Source organism: Vidua macroura, chromosome 3 (assembly GCF_024509145.1).
Source record: "Vidua macroura isolate BioBank_ID:100142 chromosome 3, ASM2450914v1, whole genome shotgun sequence".
Taxonomy (NCBI): domain Eukaryota; kingdom Metazoa; phylum Chordata; class Aves; order Passeriformes; family Viduidae; genus Vidua; species Vidua macroura.
In genome coordinates this window covers 61,879,033-61,900,444 of record NC_071573.1, presented here as the reverse complement: position 1 = coordinate 61,900,444, position 21,412 = coordinate 61,879,033, and the positions used below count along the sequence as shown (strand labels likewise).

The 21,412-nt window shown below is 37.5% G+C and overlaps 1 protein-coding gene across 5 annotated transcripts in view; it reads right to left on the bottom strand.

Moving 5' to 3' along the window:
* The window catches only part of PTPRK (protein tyrosine phosphatase receptor type K), a 382,123-nt gene that overhangs the window by 49,188 nt on the left and 311,523 nt on the right, over nt 1–21,412 (bottom strand). For all 5 annotated transcript variants that reach the window (XM_053973378.1, XM_053973379.1, XM_053973381.1 and 2 more), the window contains exons 12-13: nt 21,099–21,372; nt 18,222–18,258 (exon numbers count right to left, since the gene is read on the bottom strand). In XM_053973378.1, coding sequence (XP_053829353.1) covers nt 18,222–18,258; nt 21,099–21,372 — 311 coding nt within the window. The remainder of the gene's footprint in view (nt 1–18,221; nt 18,259–21,098; nt 21,373–21,412) is intronic.

The window sequence follows — 21,412 nt, the reverse complement described above, 5'->3', positions numbered from 1 at the left end:
ACAGATGGGCAAAATTTTCAAACTTGGGTTAATGGATTCATCCTCATATATTCAGACAGCACCAATACAGGAGTTGACTTTCAGATTGCTTGAACAGCTCTCATAAATCAGTTGAATTGTCATAATTTAACTAAGATGTGAAAAGAAACGTACACCTGGGAAATATACTAGTCAATGAACAGAATGACAATATCTGATAAAACCTTTTCTTGCCTCATTTTGGTGTAGTGATAAGTCAACTAAGTACTACATGAAAACATAATACAATCTGATATGGTCACACCTGTTATCTACCAAATACTCAAAAAATAAAATTAAATACAAAATTGTTTGCATATTTCAGGCATTTAAGAAACAGAAAATGGAGAACAATAATATATTTCTGAAGCAAACATTAAACAACTTAGGACTACACCAAACTTCATAAGAAAACTATAAAAGCCTTTTATATCACTGAAATACTTCAGCAGGACAAAATGCTGAAAAAGAAAAGTAAGAAATGTAAATGAAATCAGTGATTTGTGATTGTAAAATTGTCGGTTTAAATTGGACTGGAATTGTATCCCTAGCTACATGAATCTGAGACATATATGCCAATGAAAAGAGAAGCTAATCCAAATGTGGATCTCTGTGAGTGAAAGAGGTGGCCTATTTCTTTCCTTCTTTCCAAAGGCACAATCCAGACCTACTACACGCTCTAGAAAGTCCATCCCTTGTGCTGGTTAGCAAAGGGAACTCCAGATGTAGCTACACGTGCTGCCACCGGAGAAAACTGCCGTTAATTCTGCATAAATTCTCTGCCTTTTTTTGAGACTGGTGGAACAGGAATGCAAATAGTGCTAGGAATCACAACTGAAAGGCACTATCAAATCTGCTTGCAGTCATTTACAGATCAACCTCCTTGGGTCACTGCTAGTAAGCCTTCACCTTTAGCTGGAGCAAGTACATCCCTTCCTCTTTTTTACTGTGCAGATGGAAACAACCATTCAATATCACTGAAATGAGGGAAGTGGTGTTACCTTCTACTTAACAGAAAATATCAACAAAGATCCTGTCATTCCCTTACCTTTGCCCCTGCTTCATAATCAAACAATTACAGTCTCAGACTACTGCACTGCTTTTAGTCTTGATGTTTCTTTGAAGGTTTTAAAGCTTGTATACCTTTTCCTAAGCTTAAAGAAGTTATTTATAAAAGTAACCTCTACTGACCAAATGAATAAATCCAAATCAGATTAGGTCTAAAGATAAGCAAAGTAATGACTAAATTTCAGTGTCTGTTTACTTTTCAAAAAAATTTTTATTAGCATTGTGAACTAGTGTAAACAGGTTTTTAAACTAAAAAATGTTCCAGTTTACTTCAAATATTTAAAATATTCATTACATTTAGTTACTCTCTTGAGACCTGGCAAATCAAACATCTCCATATGCATTTGAGAGCAGGACTTCTACAGAAATCAAGGGAGTTACGCCAGGATAGACAAACAAGGAGTGGTTCAATCACTCTTAATGGAAACTACTAAAAGAAAAGCCTTATTTCAAAATTCTGTCTTTTGCTTCATGAAACATAGTGAACAAAGATGCCAATTTAAGGACTATCAGTTTACATAAAAGCAATACTTATTGAAACATTTTTCATCAATTGGTTAAATGTATTTGCTCTAAGCTTCTAGCAGAATCATATGCAAAAAAAAGTCTTATTTTCAGACATTTATAGCAAAACGTATTTATGCCCTTAACAAAAAAATGCCTTATTAAACATTCATAGACATTGCAGGTATTTATTAAATCAGTTTTTTCGCCAGAAGATGTTTTTTATATAATATCAATTTTCACTCTGTTTATTGAACATTTGCAAAGCCTCTTTTAAGAAACATGAAATATTTTACTGAGCAACAAGACACTAAATTTCATTCTCACTCAATTCACTGACTTAACAATGTTCACTTAGTGAATGTGAATTCTAAACAAGTTTCATCACATTGAACCATCTTACACTAATCTTGACTTTTGGCAAAGATATAAAGTACCATTAATATTCAAGAAATTTTAATTACAAATGCTGATTGGAAATCCAGTGACAGCAACAGCCAAATTCAAACAAGTTTTTTTGAAAAAGACAAATAATTCTCATCCCATAACTCAAAAAGAAATAGTTCTCTATGCTGGTATGTACTTCCCCATTAGACCCAAATATCCTTCTCCCATAGCACTTCCACTATGCCTGTGCTGCTGCAGGTGGGTAGCAACTCTTAAGGAACTCCTGCTCAGAGTTTTGTAGAGACCTTTCTCACATACTTGGCCCATCAAATACTCTAGTAACAGAATATGTCATCTTGGATTTCATTCCTGTCTTCAACACTGGATCAGGGAAGATTACAGCTGAGACTAAACTGAGTTAGGTTCAGAGCTGGGTTATCCCTCCCTCTTCAAACAGGGCTCCTTGTGCACAAGCATCTGTTCCAGCCACAATGAAATGAACAGAAATGGTTTGAGAATAATTTCTAAAGTTAAAAGAAGTCTTTTCATCTTAGCTAATACCTTTAAAATGTCAAGAGGGACGTGGGCAAAACAGTAAAATAGTAGTAAACAGAGACTTTTCAGGGAGGCTGAACTCAAGGAATTTGGGGGAAATGCAGGTGTGAAGTAGCACAGACTGGGAATTATAATTTTTCTCCTTTTCCCACAAAGGCCCTGTTCCTAAATTCCAGTTAGTTTCAGGTATCTGACAGTGAAAAATAAGCAGTTCATTCCCCTGTACCTATTGGTATAATTTTTCCCAAATTTGGAGCTAATGAAGAATTTCATTAGTATGAAATTTCAGAACACCAAATTTGAATCATCACTGCAAACCTACAAAGTGGAAGAAATGTTACTGAAACTTCCTCCATTCTCAGTGGAAATATAACATGCTGAAAAGCATGACCGTAAAGTCTAAGCATTGTTAAGGAATCTGGCTGAGGATGGAGTAAGGATAATTCTGGCTAAGGTGAGGTGAGCTGTTGTTGAGCAGTGCTTGCACAGCAATGAGACTTCCTCATTTCTCACACTGCTCCAAGGGTTACCCCATGTCATATGATATCATGCTCAAATAAAAACTAGGAATTCTATTTTTCCAAAGCTTGGAGAGAGTCTGGGTATGGGACTGGGTGTGGGAGGTAGTGAGTGACTGCCTTTGTATCCTTTTTTAAATGAAAATAATCCTTTCTTCACTTATTAAACCATTCTTAGCTCACAGGTTTTCTTACTTTCCCTCTTCTGATTCTCTTTCCCATTCTGCTGGTGAGCAGAGAAGCTGAGTGGGTGCTTAAATGCTGGCTGGGGTCAATTTTCTACCCACCAAAAAGTATACAGAAAGGGAAAAAAAAGAGCAACAATGAAAATTGTTCCAAACCTTAAAAAAACAACCCACAGAAGAAACCCAAAAGCTACTTATACTATTGTCCATTTATATTCAGAATGGTTGTCTAAAAACAAATAAGCCATTTCTTCTTATTCAATTAACAAGAAATATTTATTATGCTCTATTCAATTAGTTACTGCACTGTAACTGGCATTGCCTCTCTCCTCCTAGTTGAACCTTTAAAAGTCCTTTCAGGTATTAATTTGAGACAGAGCACTCCTATTTAACAGCTGAAAGAGTGGAAATAGAAAATAAACAAGCCTGGGGGTAACAAGGATCTCACACTTGAGCTATAAGTGTTTTCAGATAAAGGTAATGTTTGGCATAACTCTTACTTTCCACAGTGTCTCTTTTCCCTTTCCTCACTCTGCTGCTTTTACAACAAGCTAAGATAAGGTCATACCATGTTTAGCAACCTTAATCAAAAAGCAGCCTATACTAACTGGCACCTTTTCACGCTTTTTTTATTTATTTATTTTTTGCTATACCTCTCTTCCCACCCCCTCATTTTTTTTCACACAGTATTTAAGGCAGTTAAAGATTAAATTATTTGAATGTCAGAATTAAAAGGTAAAATACTCCAGTTTGCCACAATTTTTCGTTCTCTATAGCAAGTGAGGATGAATGAAAAGGGAATAAATGACACAGTAGTCCTTTTATACCCCCCTTCTTCTTTCAAGAGCATTCCTTTTTATTTCCCTCACTTTCAATTCAACCCATTCACAAAGGATTAGCATAACACATCTTTTTATGCTTGTAAGGGTTACAGCTGTAATCGCCTCACCTCATCCCTTTACTTAGAAATCCTGTCTCCAGAGGAGTAATTCGATTACTCACAACAATCCAACTTTTGCCTAACCAAATAGGAGTTCATTATAATGCTGTGCTGCTTCATCAGTTTACTATGAGTGGATGGGAAAAAATATAGCAAAATGAATAGCTGGTGTGAAAGGAAGAAAGCAACTGTTGCCTAACAAAAGGCTACCAACAAAAGATAGGATGACAAGCAGAAATTCTAAGTTCCATGGGCAGGGTAGCCTCCAAACTACTAATGACTTGCAGCTTTTAGAAGTCTTGGGTTTCGAATAGGTATGAAAAATTGATGAGAACACCTGAGTGCTTCAATCTGACTTGTCTTTAGCAGATACTGGGCAAGTGTGTGTAAAAACCTGAGGAGCTTTTCCACCTGCTGAAGAATCACCATCATCCTCTGTTGGTGAAAAACATATTCATGCTAATCCTTACAATGGTTTTTCTTGTCCTTTTCTTCTAAGATTCAAAAATGTACATGAAGTAATCTTGGCTGCATACTACTTCAAAGTAAAACTAGTACTATCCTTAGCAACTGACAGTGGATAAGAATAAAAGAAAAATATAATAATGAGGACAACTGGCATCTCCAAATGACTTCCAGTTGTCCATATGCCCACAAGCACAAATCTAAGAAAAGCTCATGCTGATTGTGGCACAGAAGGACAGCACTTGGGGCAGAAGCACAGATGCCAGGATCATGCCTTCTATTTAGAAGTAGAACATTTTATTTTATTTTGTATTATTTCTGTAGAGTGATTTAAAATGCTCAGATATAATGAGGTAAGTCCTCAAGGGCAACATTTGTTTTGCCAAAGGTTTAGGAGCATTAGGATACAGCTGACAAATCTTTAGCTGTTAGACTGGCTTAGGTTGCTTTTCAGCTTCTGGAGCCCAAAACTATCTTCTTGACTTTTATTTTTACAGATTCCTAAGGATTTCAACACAACATATGGGCAGCATTAAGGGCATTAAGGATTTATAAATTCACATCATCATTATGAAAACATACGAAGTCCGAACTATACTTGGGGTTAAATGGAATACATGTATTACTCATGGTCAAATTAAATATTGATATGTTCCTGTCTGCATTAAAAAGAACAAAAGAAAACATTGTTTTTACAGTAGCCATATGAAGAAAACATTCCAGACACGAAGAAAGCAGTTCACTGCATTTACTTTAGTCTGATTTCTTTTTAAGCTGGAATTTCTTTTTACTTAAAGTTGCTGCTCTTTTACATTCTTCTAGGCAGTTAACTTTTGCTGCGATGTGTGTGTACTTTACAGTGACTGGAAATCAATAAAAATTCTGATACCAAGCCCTTTTTGTCTTGAAAAACTTAAAATATCCCTAAGACAGCATATTTCTTCATGGGAATACTACTCATGGGAATTTACTAATAATTACATTGTTAGATGTGAGTGGAGAAATTGAGTACGTAAAATAAAAGCCAAACTTTAAAATGAAAAAAGTCCTCAGAGCATAGGAAAAATTGTCGGTTATTGTTATTGTGCAAATTTTTTTCAACATATACACAACTGCAATAACCATGTTCACTCTACATAGGCAAAGTATCTGTATTCTTTCTCTTTATTCCATAGTTAAAAATCAGAAGAGCAATTCCCCAACAAAGACCCCTTGCTCTGATCCTAATGAGACTTCCAGTTCCAAGAGAGAAATCTACAGTTGCTCAGAGAGATGAGGCAAGATCCAGCATCCAGCCTTGAATCAATAAGACACCTCAAAAAATACAGCAAATTGTTCAGGTACAAGAACACACATTTTGTTTTGCCTCCTGACAGTTTTTGATTCACCATGGTTTATTTGCTGAAACTGAATTTACAATACTAATTTTTATTTGAGTATGTAATTTAATAAATGAATTACCCTGTTTGCAGAAAAGCAGCTCTGATACACTCTGTAGAGAGCTCAGGCATGGTTAGGCAATGCATGGGATATACAGCATGTATATCCCAATGGAAACTAGACATTTCTCTTCAGTAGAGGACTCCCACCAAAAAGTTGCAATATCTTACATTAAACTGGCCAGTAATAATAATAAAATGGAAGAGAAAGTGGAAAGGCCTCAGCAGAAAAATGAAGCCATGCATTATTGCAAATGTACCACCCCAAACCAGAAAAACGTTCTTCAAGTTGCTTAAACAAGATAAAAATATGTTGTGGGACTGTAAATATCACAAGGCAGCCATCATGCTTACAGACAGAGGACTGGATAGTGTTCATTAGGGTGACAACTTTTTTCTCTTTGTTGTAAAACAGCTAGTTAGACACTTAATCAGGAGTCAAAAATTACATAGCTTGCAAAACAAATGCGACACAAACACCAGCAGAGTACAAAAACAATTGAGAGTATCTGATCTCATAAAAAATAAATTTAAAATACAATAGCCAGTTTCAAAGCTGACAAAAGAAATGTATATCATATCGGTACTTAGCTTCCAGTTTAGAGATGTTTTATTTATGCTTCTGTTTCAAACACTTATACCACAGTGTAAATTGGTTCTAACTACCTTAAGTAGCTACATCTTGAGAAGGAAGAGAAAAAGATGAAAGACTTACAGTCAGCTTATCCTGCATGACTGTATTTCCCCTTTAGCCTAAACAAATGTTAAGACAATTTGTTGCTAATCCTACATTTCTTCTTATATCATCTCCAGCTATGGCAATGACAAAATTTGGCTTGATGAAATAGTTCAGCATTGGGTAGGACTCAAGAAGCCTCCATACATGGCTGAATGCAGTATGCAGTACAGCTGATATGTTTTGCTTTGACAAGAAGTTCAAGCAAGCAAGTCAAATGTGGAAGGCATTATATTAGAAGAAATTTTGCCATTAGATAAAAAGCAGCTGTCACTTGATCTTAGACTTTGAGAAACTAGTCAAGTGTCTTGTTCACCATAAGACGTTGGACACATCCTCACTTGTAACAAATTTTGTAGCAATCAGGGCTCTCTTGTTCTGGCAGTATGACACCACCTCAGCAGTGACATGGGCTACATCCTGCAGTCAGCTCCCTGACAGGTTCACTGTATGGGCCCAGCTATGCACAACTTGGTACTTACCAAACTCACCACCTCTATGGGCTGGCTGGTGGCAGGCAAGGCACTACACTCTTGCTGTAAGCTGAGGCAGCAGCAGCACCTGCCCAGCTGTTCCTCTTCTCCTCCAAGCTCTAGGCATTAGTTCATGCAAAAGCCTGATAACTTGGTTCAGGTCCAGTGCAACAGCACTATGTGCCCACCATCAATCACATTATGTTTTGATTTTTTCAAGCACCACACACCCTTCTGCCAGCAAAGAAAATTGTTGTACTTCAGTATGTGTTTGCATTCATCTAAATAGCTCCTTGAATGGGTTACTAAAAAAAAAAAAAAAAAAACAAACAAAAAAAAACAAAACAAAAACAAAAACAAAACTGTAAAAGATATGTACTTTCCAAAACAATTTGGAAAAATACTTCCAGACTGTTGAGTCGTGGGTATAGAATTTCACTGTCTAAATTTCACCACTACTAAAGGGACATCCAGGAAGTTGTAATTTCTGTTGCTCAATACTCTACATGCATAAATTGAAAAACTCACTTTCTGAGTCTGAGAAAACTCTACAGTTCTGTTTGAATTAAATCTATATTAGTAAAGCTATTTGATTTGGCTAGGTAAGACGATGTCTCATAACTTGTGCTGAGTAAGATGCTTTTAATACAAAGGGAACCAAATTATCAGCTTTCATATTTGGACAAGCGTATAATGAAATTCAGTTTTCCATGAGCAGCAGCTGAGTGAGCTGTGGTTCTTTAGGCTGCAGAAAAGAAGGCTCCATCACTCCTCTATAACTATCTAAAAAGAGGTTGTAATGAGGTGGAGGTTGTCTCTTCTCCCAGGTAAAAAGTGGCAAAATGACAGAAAATGGCCTCAATTTGTGCCAGGGGAGGTTTAGATTGGGCATTGGGAAAAATTTATTTGCTGAAAAGGTAATCAGGCATTGGAACAGGGTGCCCAGGGAGAAATGGTGGAATCACCACCCCTGAAATTGTTTGAAAAATCTGTGGATATGGCACCTGGGGACACAGTTCAGTGGGTTGAAATTTTAGATATCTTTACAACCTTAACGTGATTGGTCTCTCAGTTACTAAACAGCCAATGGCCTATCATGGAAGGAGGTTTTCTAAATTATGTTCAAAAGCAAAATAAGAACTTGGTAGATTTACATTTATGTAGTGACTGCTGCAAATAGTCAGTAGCTTTTTCCATCTCAGTGTACAGCGTGATCTAGGCTGAAACACATAAGCAGTTGGTAGCAGCCAGGACGCATTCCACAGTGCAAGTTACTGATCAAAAATCCTATCTAACCACAATGGTTAATGACTGACTGCTTTCATGGGGATTTTAGACATATATTCCTCAAAAGACAGAGTAATCTGAAAAATCAACCTTATATGATACATATTGCAGAATTTTCTGTAAATGAATGAATGGGAAAGGAAATACATACAGCAATTTTCATCTTTGATCCCCTTTGAGATATAGGGGACAGACCTTCCTTCTAGATGTTTCACCGAGCAGATGAAGCACCCAGTATCCAGGTTTCAAAGTGCAGCACCCTAAAAGCCTTTAAACCAGGACAAAGAATGATAACCCTTTTTATCAGAGGTGTACAAAAGTAAGTGCTATGAAAAATGAACACATGGATGTAAAACCCTGTATAAATGGTTCAATGATTTCAAGAAGAATGGGAGCTAACTTACAAAATTTCTAGATTTTGGAATATTATCAGGTAACAGGCCCTTCAGGATTAAATCTTTATGAACTACTGGAAATGAGAAACACTAAAGAACTGTGAGAAAATCTGTTTACATTTGCAGAAAATAATTACAGTCTGTTGAATTACCAGTCCTTATAAAATTTTTTACAAAAATGTAGAGGATGCAGCAACATCATTTCAAAAAGGAAAAGAAAGACTCAATTCAGCAAAATCTGTGAAATTAGAAACAGATCAAAGATTTCAGAGTTGCTGGCTATAGGTTTTCTATTGTAATGGGTTAACGAAACAAGCAAATTCACACAATCTGGATGGTGTTAATGTACATAAAAATTAAGATTCACATTAAAAATGCCTATACTTGTGCAAATCAATGCCTTCCATAAGTTAAGGCAATTTGAATGCCAATTAAAGTAATTGTAGAATCCTATCCCTTCTCTCTCTGACATGGAAAAAGGGTCATCTCTTGTTAAAAGCATGGATATAGCAGTAAAATCTCTTTCAAAGGTTCTGGCCAATAGTCAACAATTTGATTTTTCTGTCATCATTACCTAATGATCCCAAGAATAAGATGTACAATCAGGATACACATCTTTATATCAGAATAGTATTGGTTGGAAGGGACACTGTCATCTAGTGCAATCTGAACCCAATAGAGAACCCTTGGGGTCTCCAGCTGGACCCTGTGCCACTGATTATGACTCTCTGGAATCTGCCATTCAGACAGTTCTCAATGCACACCACTGTCCACTCATCCAGTCCATACTTCCTGAGTTTGCCTATGAGTAAATTGTGAGACAGTGTTGAGGTAGGTAATATCTGCTGCTCTCCCCTTAACCATCAAAGTAGTTGTTTTGATTTACCTTTTGTGAATCCATGTTTACTACTCCTGATCATTCATCTTCTTGTCATTCATGTGGAGAGAGGTGGCCTCCAGAATGAGATGTTCCATCACCTTTCCAGGGATTGAGGTGAAGCCGACTAGACAGTACTTCCCCGAGCCCTTCTCCTTGCCCTTTTTGAAGACTGGGATGACATTTGCTTTCTTCCAGTCCTCAAGTACCTCTCCTGATCTCCATGACCTTTCAAAGATGATCATGAGTGGCCTAGCCCTTCTTGTTGTCCTTAATACCCTTGACCAGATTTAATCCCTCGACCTTGGCCTTCCTTGTTTCATTTAAACTTACTCAGGCAGCCTTTCTATATTAATTTCAAGTGGCCTGACCATTTTTCCATCTCCTGTGTATTTTCTGATTATGTTTGAGTAATGACAGAGTTCTTTATTCATCCATGCAGGTCTCTTGCTCCCTTTAGCAGATTTCTTATTCATTAGGATGCAACATTCTTGAGCCTGGAGAAATGGCAAATTCAGAAACACAGTAGCACAAGGGATGGAAAGAGTGATTGTGACTCCTGTTTTCTATCAGTACATAAGGACCTGGTTTCATTGTCCCAGGAAGACTCACATTTTCATGATTCTGTGAAGTGTGCAGATGTAACCTTTTTGCTACCATATTCACTTTTACCATACACTGCCATTCTAATTTTATTTGAATGTTATGATGGCATAAGTAGCCATTCTTCACCAGAGCAGGAAATCTTCTGATTTAATTTCCCATTCTGTGAAAATGATGACACATAAGTGAGGATTTGCCTTAAACTTACTCATTAGCCACTTCATTATGCTGCCTCTGAGCTTTACTCTGCATTTCAACTACCCAAAGAAACCAGTTTTGGGCAATCTGTTTTCCAACATGAGAATCAGGGTTGGCATAACTGGACGTCCTATAATCTTGCTTCAGTGCTGACAATGTGACAGCAATTTAGGAATGCATCATTCAGGGCAATATCCTGCAGTTTTATGGCAGGAAGGGCATGAGAGCAGTGCATCAGAATTGGTTTGGATGCTAGATGTGGAGATGACAAAATGTCCAAATTTTGTAGCTATACACAGAGTGACAACAACTAATGTACAATAGATATTTACTTTTATTTGTACCCCAGAGGCCCTTATTTCAGAAATACTGCTTTAACATCCTAAATACTTCATTGGCATTTGCTCTTCTTCCCTGAATGCCTTTGATATTAACTCTGGTGTTTTGAAAAAAATATGCTGGTGAAGTAGCATTGCTGTTCTCACAAATTTCAGTAGTGTAGCATCAGCACAGACTACTGCCTCAGGATATTTTCCACCACAGCAAGGTTAGAGCAGGACCTCTTTTTCCCCTGTACTAATGGCCTGGCTAATCTCTTGGCAGAGGGGCTGAAACAGTCAGTAATATGTATTCTGTTTACATATGTTTGAGTAACCAATACTCAGTCATCAGCAAAGAGCAAGTAACACAAGTTAGAAGATATGGGACCTCTGTTTTAATGCTCAGTTTAAATATTCTGGCATCTATATGGTACTGAATGTGGTTATCTTTCCTGTTGACTCAACAAAGCAGATGTTAAACAGAAGTGTCAAAGAATGCAATTGTATTTTGTGACCTCAACAGTAAAAAGTTCTGGAAGTCCATCCTGATCAAGAACCTTCATCACTGTGCAGCATGGAGTATATTGCCAGTCCTTTCCAAACTGCTGAATTCACACAAAAGTCTCCAGACACTTCCTGAGTTGACAGCATTGATAACCACAGGATTGTAATTCTGTTCCCTATGCTTTGAATTCACCTGGCCACAAAAATTGTTTTAACACTGCCTGCAACTACCTACTGCTGTGACAGGCAAATGTGTGATAACCACATCATTTATAGAAGGATCATCCCGCCTATAAGGTCCATCTGCAAGCCTTTCCAGCTGGCATCTTTCCAAAAATAGCCTGGTTAGTACACAACTTCCCACTAGAGCAGAAAGCAGCGTGAGCTCCTGAACTTCAGAGCCATCATCTCCTTATGCAGCTGACAAAGCATCAGTCTCTGTATTTGAATAATTCATATAAAGTGCCAATCAACCACACTGACTTGCTCTGCAACACATTGGAGTGTTTAGGAAGTGCTACTACACTTGGCAACGCTGCTCCTTGTTTCTAGATGACTTTCTATAGAACTTCACTGAGAATTCTGTCAGAGATGACATGCATATAGTTTAATAAATCTTTGTAAAGTTCATGACAACAAAAGGTGGGACATCTTTCCATTTAGTTAAAAGTGTTCAATTAGATTCAGAGAAACATGGTGATGCTGATTTCAAGGTCTTAAACTGTATTCATGAAAGTAAATAAGCATATTTCTGATCTAGATGTTGCTGAATTTCTTCTGCATTCTTTGTGCACCATTCTTCTCTGATATAAATCTCTTGTGTCCTTCCTGTCCAGGTACACAGTGAGCAGCCTTACTGCTCAAATATATTTTGTCTTCTATTGAGAATATCTCAGTGTTAGGCAGCTGTTAATGATAGAATGAATAATTGCAAATATTACTTTCTCTGTGGTAAGGTGTTGCATACTGTCTGTGCTGACATACTTGCCAATGAAAAGAAAGTGTTATTCTGGCTGAAGAGAACTGTGTGCATATAAACACAAATTATAATTCCTAGAGACTCCTTTCTCCTTTCTTGAAAACAGTGCTGTCCCTTCAAAGGGCTGCTCTTCATTACAGCACACATGACCCAAATTCTTGTTGCTCCAAAGTTGAACGTGCACATGAGATACCTGTGACAGGCTAATAGAGGCAGCAATCTCTGCCTGATCTGCCTCACACACTCTTCAACTTGAGCCATTGCAAGAGGCCATTTCAGCCAACGATAGAGTTAATTACAATAGAAAATGAAAGTGTACACAGGCTGCCTGCGTGAAAAGCGGTAAATGCGACCAGTCCTATCAGGGGATGATAGAGTTTACCTTCTCTAAACACTTGTAATTTTACAATGACCCAAAAAAGGTAGACACATGAGAAAAGACAAATGAGAGATGGTGAAAGAACGGTAAGAAAAGTATACCCCTGCACCCAGCAGTATTAGCAAAGGGTACTTTTAAATGCATGTCTATTATATGTGGAATGAAGGATTTTCAATTGTAGATACAAATCTAATGAGCTTTGTAAAAACCTTTGATTTCTAGCTTTATGTCTCCATATTCTCTGCAATGGATGCAAAACAGTCAATGATTCATGACCCACATTCTGATTCATGAAATAATATTCAGAGTAGGTGAAGAGACCTAATAAACCAGGGATAAAAAAATAAAAGAGAATATATGCTAAGATGCTAATCCTTGTAATATATCAACATTTTCCCTCTAATATTTAAATATAAACTAGAATACTCTACCTGAATTCTTACTTCTAAAACTCTCAAATTTTAGGAAATCTTTAAGGTTGCTAAGATTTCGATTTTTGTGCATACATGAAAACACTCACGTTACAGGTTTTGTGTCTGGATATCTAGAGGTGTCCCTCACTTAACTGTTTTTTTAATAACCATCATCAAATATTCCATCAAGGGATCACACAATTTTTTATTTACAACCAAAGGTATTACTTATCAAAACTAGCAGATGTGGTTGCTCAGTGAGCTACTGCAATTTCATATACAAAAGAGAAAAATATGCCATGCTAATGTTCTTTTCCCATCTTTGGAAAGCTCAGCAAGTCAACTAAATTCTCCTCTTTGAGTGATAAAAGCCATTATGCAAAAGATCACTGAAGTTTAAACATATTAAATGCTTTTCCTATGAATGAATGAAAAAAAAGATATGACTTAGGAAACGCCTGCGTTCTTTATGTTTATATTGCCACTTGGGTCTCCAGTTCTATTGCGATGGTACAGCTCAAAGTCATTGTAGCAGCATTGATCCAAACACAAAAACAACAGTGACAGAAAATTCCTTTCAGATACATTTAGCATCTGACATATTCCCTTCATTTGTGCATTAATTGGTAACAGACATTTTTGAGCATCCTGCAACAGGAGGTGATTTGACTTTCACAAATTTCCCTAAGAGCAGAGACATCATCAGGAGCAATTTCAAGGAAATAATTATGGTCTAGACAGATTTATGACTTCTAAAGACCTAATCCAAAGCACATTAATGTCAGTGGAAGGACTCCCATTGACATCAAAGGCCTTTGGATCAATCCCCAACTGCTGTGGGAATGAATTCAGAGAAGTAATGATGGTGGACTAAATGCACACTTGGAGTTGAAATGTTACCACCCAGACCTCTTTATTCCTCAAATCAGATTAAAAAGTCATTTTCTGCAATTTCACAATTACTTCCAGATGCGCATCATCTCAAATGGCATTTTCATCCATCTGTATGAACCAAACATGCATAGAGATAGAGAGGTTCTATACTGTCTGAACTAATAACACAAACGAAAACCACAAGGGAAAATAATGTTGGAATTGATGAAGTTCTTGTTTTAAATGTGGACTGAGAAACCCTGGACTTCATTTATTCCCTCTAACTACTTTGTGATAGAGCTGCCAGGCCCACCACTTCTGTATTTACTGCCACAGTAGATTTCTTCTAATTAAATTTTCAATATTTTTCTCTAGCCCACTAAGCAAAAGAAAAGAATACACATGAATCAGTGTTAGCCTCAAACTTGGCAGCCTGAGAACTGTCAAAAATGTCAGCTTCATATACTCTGTTTAATAACAGTTCTGCTGTCCCTTCTGTCCCCTTAAATGTATATTTACATGCTAAATAATTTGAAGCATCACTCTTCTCTGACCATATTAACCCAGTTTCACTCCCTTAGCAGTCGGTAACATTTTAGACTGTAAAATGAAATGCCGATGTCATGTGTGAGTGGAAACCATTCAAAGTTTTACACAGTCAAACTGAGCTCCAGGATATGACAGACCAGTCACCAACATCCTCTATTACTCTGAAGTGCACACACCTTCTATATACTTCACTTTATCAATGCTTTGGTTAGGCAGGTTTGGTTATCATATATTCATTCTGATATGTGCATGCTATGAACTACTCAATGGTCTCAAGTTTTGCCAGGAGGTCTAGATATTAGATATTAAGAATAATTTCTTCATGGAAAGGGTTAAAAGTGTCCAAGGAATTAAAATTGTTAATAGTTAATATATTTTCTGGGCTATATCTGTAACTGGAAATGGTGCTTTGGGTATGTTATACTCACCACCTGTGGTACAAGGAGTTATTTTTAACATTGTTTCAATTTGATTTCCTCAGGAATCAAAGCTTATGTGAACCAACTGTGTACATGTCTGTAACTTTTCATACTCTCACATCACATCTAATAACCCGGCCTGGCCAATTCACTCCACTGTGCAGAAGGGCAGAAGTTAGTCATTAAGCTCCCACAAGTGCCATGGAAGTGGTGTCTAGAAAAAGGGGCAATCCTACTGTTAGTCTAATTAAGGGCCATCAAAGAATCACTGATATTCATCCTTCAGCTGCAAGTACACAGGAACTTCTCAGGAAGCTACTTTTTAAACAGGTGCTGCTCCCATATTTTCTACCATGAAAAATTAACTCAGTGCATTTCAATACACCAGACAGTAGTATGTCTCTCTGTTTACTCAAAAGCATTTTTTCAAGGCACACCAAGAAGGAGCAGCAACATACTTTAGTCATGATTTGGCACCATCTTTCAGATGACCTGACACTTCAGTGCATTTGTTATCAGAAGCACATGACAGCACTGCACCTGGAATATACAGACCAAAAAAGCACAAGTGTTTCAATTTAAATTTGTTGGCTTTCATTAGTTTAACACCAATAAACAAAGTATTCCATCAATTCCCAAAGGTAGAAGGCAACCTTGGTAAACATATGGGTTAAACTCATAATGCTTTAAAATATATGTAAAGCATGCTGCTAGGGAATTGTCCAAAAAAAAAAAAAGAATTTGTTAGGGATTAATTTCTCTAGCACATTGCTGTCATATTTTTTCCATCTTTACATCTTACTGGTGTGAATATTCACAGTGGATAAACCAGATCCTTGAACAAGATAGAAATAAGAAAGTAACTTTGCTGGTAATACTGAATTTCACTATCAGGAAGACTTGGTCTTAACGTGCACCTTTTCTGTTGTTCCTCCCTACTCCCTTCCACCACAGCTTTTTAAAATTTTTAATGTCTTTTCAACACATTCAAGGCAAAAATCAGTTTGGCTACCTGTAGGCTGCTTCAAGTCACAGGACATGACACAGAACTACACACTACATTCTTAATGGAATGCCTAGTTTAGACAATATAGCAGATTTTAAACAGGTATGTTCGTTTACTGGAGTGCATTAGGTAAGGTGATACAGTCCCTTTTTTCCCTATGAAAATATCACAAATGTAACCAGACATCTCCTACACCCAATTCAATGCAATCTTACACACTACAGAAAACCTAACAAACAAATCAACAAACAAATCAGGGTAACCAGATGAGCATATACATAAACCAGTACATTAAGTATACTTTTCTTCAAATACAACATATCATGGTATTACTATTATGATGAAAACATGGGAAAAAATCAGTATGAACTTTGAAAAAATACCAGTATAACTCATTTGAGAAATGTGAATGTACATAATGTGTACACAATGTACACAATAGGACTCTGAAGTGATGATTCCTTATTAAAAGCATTCCTGCAGAGGAAGAGAAAACATTTGCTCCTAATGTTGCCTCCCCCTGCAATTCACAGCCAGCAATTAAAATGAGTCAGAGAAAACACTTTGGTTTTTAGGTCCACTTTCAAGGAATTTAGCACTGATATATCAGGCAACTCAGTTACTTCAGGAAAACCTGTCTTCAATCAGAGTGTCAAGGGCACAAAGGTAAGAAACCTCATACTTATTTTGCCTTTCTTTCAGACTACAGCCATCGGGGAAATTGTGACTGTGCAGCAGAGGAAGGTGTACAAGTAACCATCAAGAAGCCTCTTGCTACCACGAAGATAGCTTTGAGATTGGGGGAATGTGTGTGGTTAAGCAAAAAATAATTTCCTCATATGGCAGGTGAATTCCCCATCTGTTTTATTATTACTAACCAGAAAACTTATGATGAGAGAGACAATTGTTTTCCTCTTCCACAGTCCTGCAATATTTTAAGTTATTTCTGAGCCTTTCAAAACTCTCCCTAGACCCAAATACTAGCAATACATGCTTGTGGTACTAAATATTTGTTTATGCAAATATATTTTAATTCTAATATTTAATCTTGCCAGGTAAACATAAGAAACATAATGCTGATATACTTTTTACAGAAGACTTAGCTCATTGTTTTAATTTCCTGTTTATATTAGCTTACCTCACTTGATGAAAATACTAACACATCTTAAGAAGTACATTTTTTTTTCTGGTTTCTCAAGAAAACATTTGATGGCTACCATCTCATTAGAGACATCACCTTTTCATTTGAACAAGATTTAAATTGAGGGAAGTTATTGAAAAAATGGGGCTGATGTGCCTCTGCAGTACTTTAATACCTGATTCCTCATATCTAAAATTGTTTTTATGCTGAATATCAATATGCAATTAGAAAGAGACAACATAAGTGCTGAGCCTCTGCAGAAGCTTCTTTGGGCATTTGTTAGCTCCTTGCTTGTTTATGCTGCCAGAGTCTATCAAACAACTCTCATGTCGGCACAATCAAGCCACCAAAACGAATGGCTATAAATACAGCCAAAGCAAGAGATAACAATAAGCAGAACAACTAAGTCCTCATTTGAAGTTGAAACAACATTTTTGAGTGATCAGTATGTGATTAACCTGCTGTATATGGGGTCAACATGATTTATTCTCACAGCAATGCAGTCAGCCTTAGTCCTGGAACTCACTTGCTGTCAGAGAGAAGCTTTTCTCAAATCAACCCTCCCCTATGTCTCACTAACACTTGGAGCTCTTACTTAGGAAAATTAACTGTCATGTCCTTCATTTAAATTATTTCCACCCCTGCTTGAAAATAATTGTTAGTCTAACAGACAGTTTACCAGTGTGCACTTTCTTCTCTCCTGTCCATCTATCTGCTGCCTGCAATGCTTCAGCACTCTAAAAGTAGATCTTGAAAGCCATCAACAGAAAGGGGGAAGAAAGTTGTCCTTATTTTGTCAAAATTCTGAGTATTGCTAGAACAGTACTCTCTTGGCTCAATACCAAAGAATGAAAAGCAGCAGACCATTATATTTTAACACAATTGAGTGGTTCAAAATAGAGGGATAGTACTGGCTTTGCTTTGAACCTTTCATAGCAGCACCACAGTTCATTTAAAAAGCTACTTTGTGTGTGGGGACGAACCTCTTACCTTTTGTAGCTATTCGAACACACTGAGTTTTGGTTTCCTGTTAAGGAAAGAAAAGTAAAGAAGACAGTCAGTTCAATGGCTTTATCTTGCCCTCCCCATTCCACAAATTCATCTTAGATGTACTGATCAGCTGGTACAACCCAATGAGTTGGCTCAGGGCTCTGGGCTTAGCAGGGGTGGAGGCTGGGAAATTTTGTCTTGATTGGACTGTACTGTCCAGGATAATAATGGGGAGAAAAGGTGCAGGACAGCCCAAATACAGCAAAATTTCAGGTTATTCAAATCAAATGGAAATCATGCCATAAGAATACAAAGAGAGGATGCAGCAGGAAGAAAAGGGAGGAGTGGTGCTCCTATTTATGTCACAGCACAAAAATCCTGAGCTTGTGTTGACCTGAAACAGCATTGTGAAGCAAAGAAGATACATTTGCTCAACACTGTCTCCAAAATTATGTCTTGCTACGTCCTGACACTCTTAAAGAGTCACCTGAAGCACATGAGCAATATGCTCCCTCATGCTTCTGGGTGTGGAATAAGCACAGATGCAGCTCAGATATCCCTCCACATATGACACAGTTAATCTACAACCTATACTGTCTACCCAGGAGACAGTGATTGGACAGCAATGTACTTCAGAAGATGCTGCACATGCAAAGCCAATTTGCATGTAATTTACTACTCTTTCCCCTCAGAAGTTTGGTCAGCAATTAAAACAAATGAACAGAGAAATTACTTGGTTATGCATAGTTTGGACAACTTGAACAGATAGTGATCAATCATAAATGGAGTTTCTGACCTTACTGTACAATGTGCAGTCATTTTAAAGGAAAACATACTGAAATAGCATAAGGCTGTGTGAGCATAAGGTATTAGATCACTCTAAACAATATTAGCATGTAATTTGAAAATATAATAATGACAGTTTCACTCTATAAAATATGCTTACTCTAGTCCTCCATCCCCAAATACATCCCCTGGCATCTGTCTCCTCTTGAAGATTCAAAACCAACAGGTAAAATATGTTGATGCCAATTTGTAAACACAGCTTGTAAAGAGCTAGCAGAACTCTAAGTTGAGGCACTGTAGGTGTTCAATAGGGATAATTTTTCAATCAAAATTAAAGCCCTGCAAAGTTTACTAACATAATCATACCCATTCTCCTTAGTTACTGGATTTACTTGTCTGTTTCTGTTCAATATGTCTGTAAGGATCACAGAATAACCTCCTCTCAACCCTACCATGTACTTCAGAGCCTACTTTACTTCCCTCTGCCTATTTTGGATCCCACTGGTTTACAGCAAAGCATCTGTTTAAATATTCTGCAGGTCAGATGTTATTTTGCAACCACTAGATCTCTGTCCTGGCAGAATGCAGTGCAGTTCCCCTCAAAACCTGCCCCTAAATCTCTGTAGGAACACAAATTTGATCCAAAGTTTCCAATATAACAAAGAAATCTGTTTTAGGATTATCTCACAAACTGAAATCAAGTTTAAGCAAAAAATACGGTGTTCTTTCACTTTCTACTTATCTGTCAAAATGTAAAAGCCAAAATAAATATCTAAATATGTTTTTATTTTGTACTTTCATTTTACTTTTCCCTCCCTCCTTTTTTTTTTTTTTTTAACCTCAAGGAATGAAACAAATTTCCTTACAATGCAGTCTACTGGAAATCCACAAAAACAAAGGGAATTATTTTTAGCAGGTGAGGGAAATATGGATGGGTGTCTAACAATCACCTTTTATTTTGCTTTGTTTACTTCTTATAGGTCTTTAAATAAGAACTGAAAAGAGGGAATGGTCTACTGAATCAGAAAAAAAAAGTCCAGTTTTCAAACACCTTTGTACCCATTCTGACTTGATGCATATCTAATTTTCATAATCATAGGTAAAGGTTGAGATTTCCTTAAAAATACTCCAAGCAAGGCTGCCTATTAGCAAGGATTTGTTTAGTCACCAGAGTGACTCAAGCATAAGGAAGAATAAACATCACTTCTGCTCCTTTTAAATGGTTCTTCTGGATATCAGTGATTATCAGTCTAGCCTTTCTAGTTCCTGTCTGAACTGCCTGGACACTTCCATTTTCTAAACTATATATCCAGATATTAAAGTTTAAATACCTAAAGCTTCTCTGTCTACCATATTTTCCCTTCTCACCAATCCTTTTCCTCTCCCTCATCTTTCATTTACAAGAGGAAAAACCATTTAAGAGCAACAGCCTGGGGCTTGCAGAGCCACAGTTGTTCTTTGCACCTGGAACCTGAACCTGACACTTCTTCCATATGCACACAGAGCAAGTAGCAGCACTCAGCAGCAGAGTTAAAAAGAAGCACCAAGGAGGTAATGAAGGTGAATGATAGCCATAATTCTACTCCAGAGCGCTGCTGCAAAGCTGATGTACAATTTCTCAGAAAGACTCTCAAATTCATAGTGGGCCAGGGGTTACTTTTACTCAAGAAAACGTTTACTTTTTATTTGATGTCCAGTGTGAGAGTCTTAAAAAGTTTGTAATGTTTTACTAGCCCACCGAGCAGCCCACATTCTCTTTATCCTGCAGTCATTTAATCTTCTGAAGAGTGCAGGTACTGAGAATTGGGGAAAGCACTGCGGATGTTATTTACTGAGGAGACAGAGTCACAGTCCTGAAATTACTTCCCTCAGACAATTACTATGAGATGCATTCAACTCTCATCTAGTAGCAGTTTCTATGACACGAGGCTGATGTGAAATGTGAATGGCACACTGCCATGCTGTCACAGCACCAAGGGGATTTCAGCCATGCCACTGCCAACACCTCCCACGTCCGACTCCAGCAGTCCTAGCTGTCACCACAGGCTTGTCTTTGACTCCTTCCAGGAGAAAGGTGTTGTCAGCACTTGCCTTCTCAACGCTGCTCATGGCCTGGAAGTAGATATTGTAGCCTTTCCGAGGAGCCAGCGGCGGGTTCCAGAAACCTTGGTATGTCCTGTTGTCACCCACAGTAAAGGGGGCTGGCTCTGGCAGGTTTCCTGGGGGCAGCTGAGCAGCAAAGTAATATGGTGACCCTCCACTAAGGGCAGTCTGATAGGTGACAGGGATTTGGTAGCACTCCATGGCACCAGTTTCTCTCTTTGTTCGGTGTGGGTGCAGCTCTTCAACAACAATCTGGTAGGCACTGGTGAGACAGAGGAAAAAAGGATGAGACAGGAGATGGA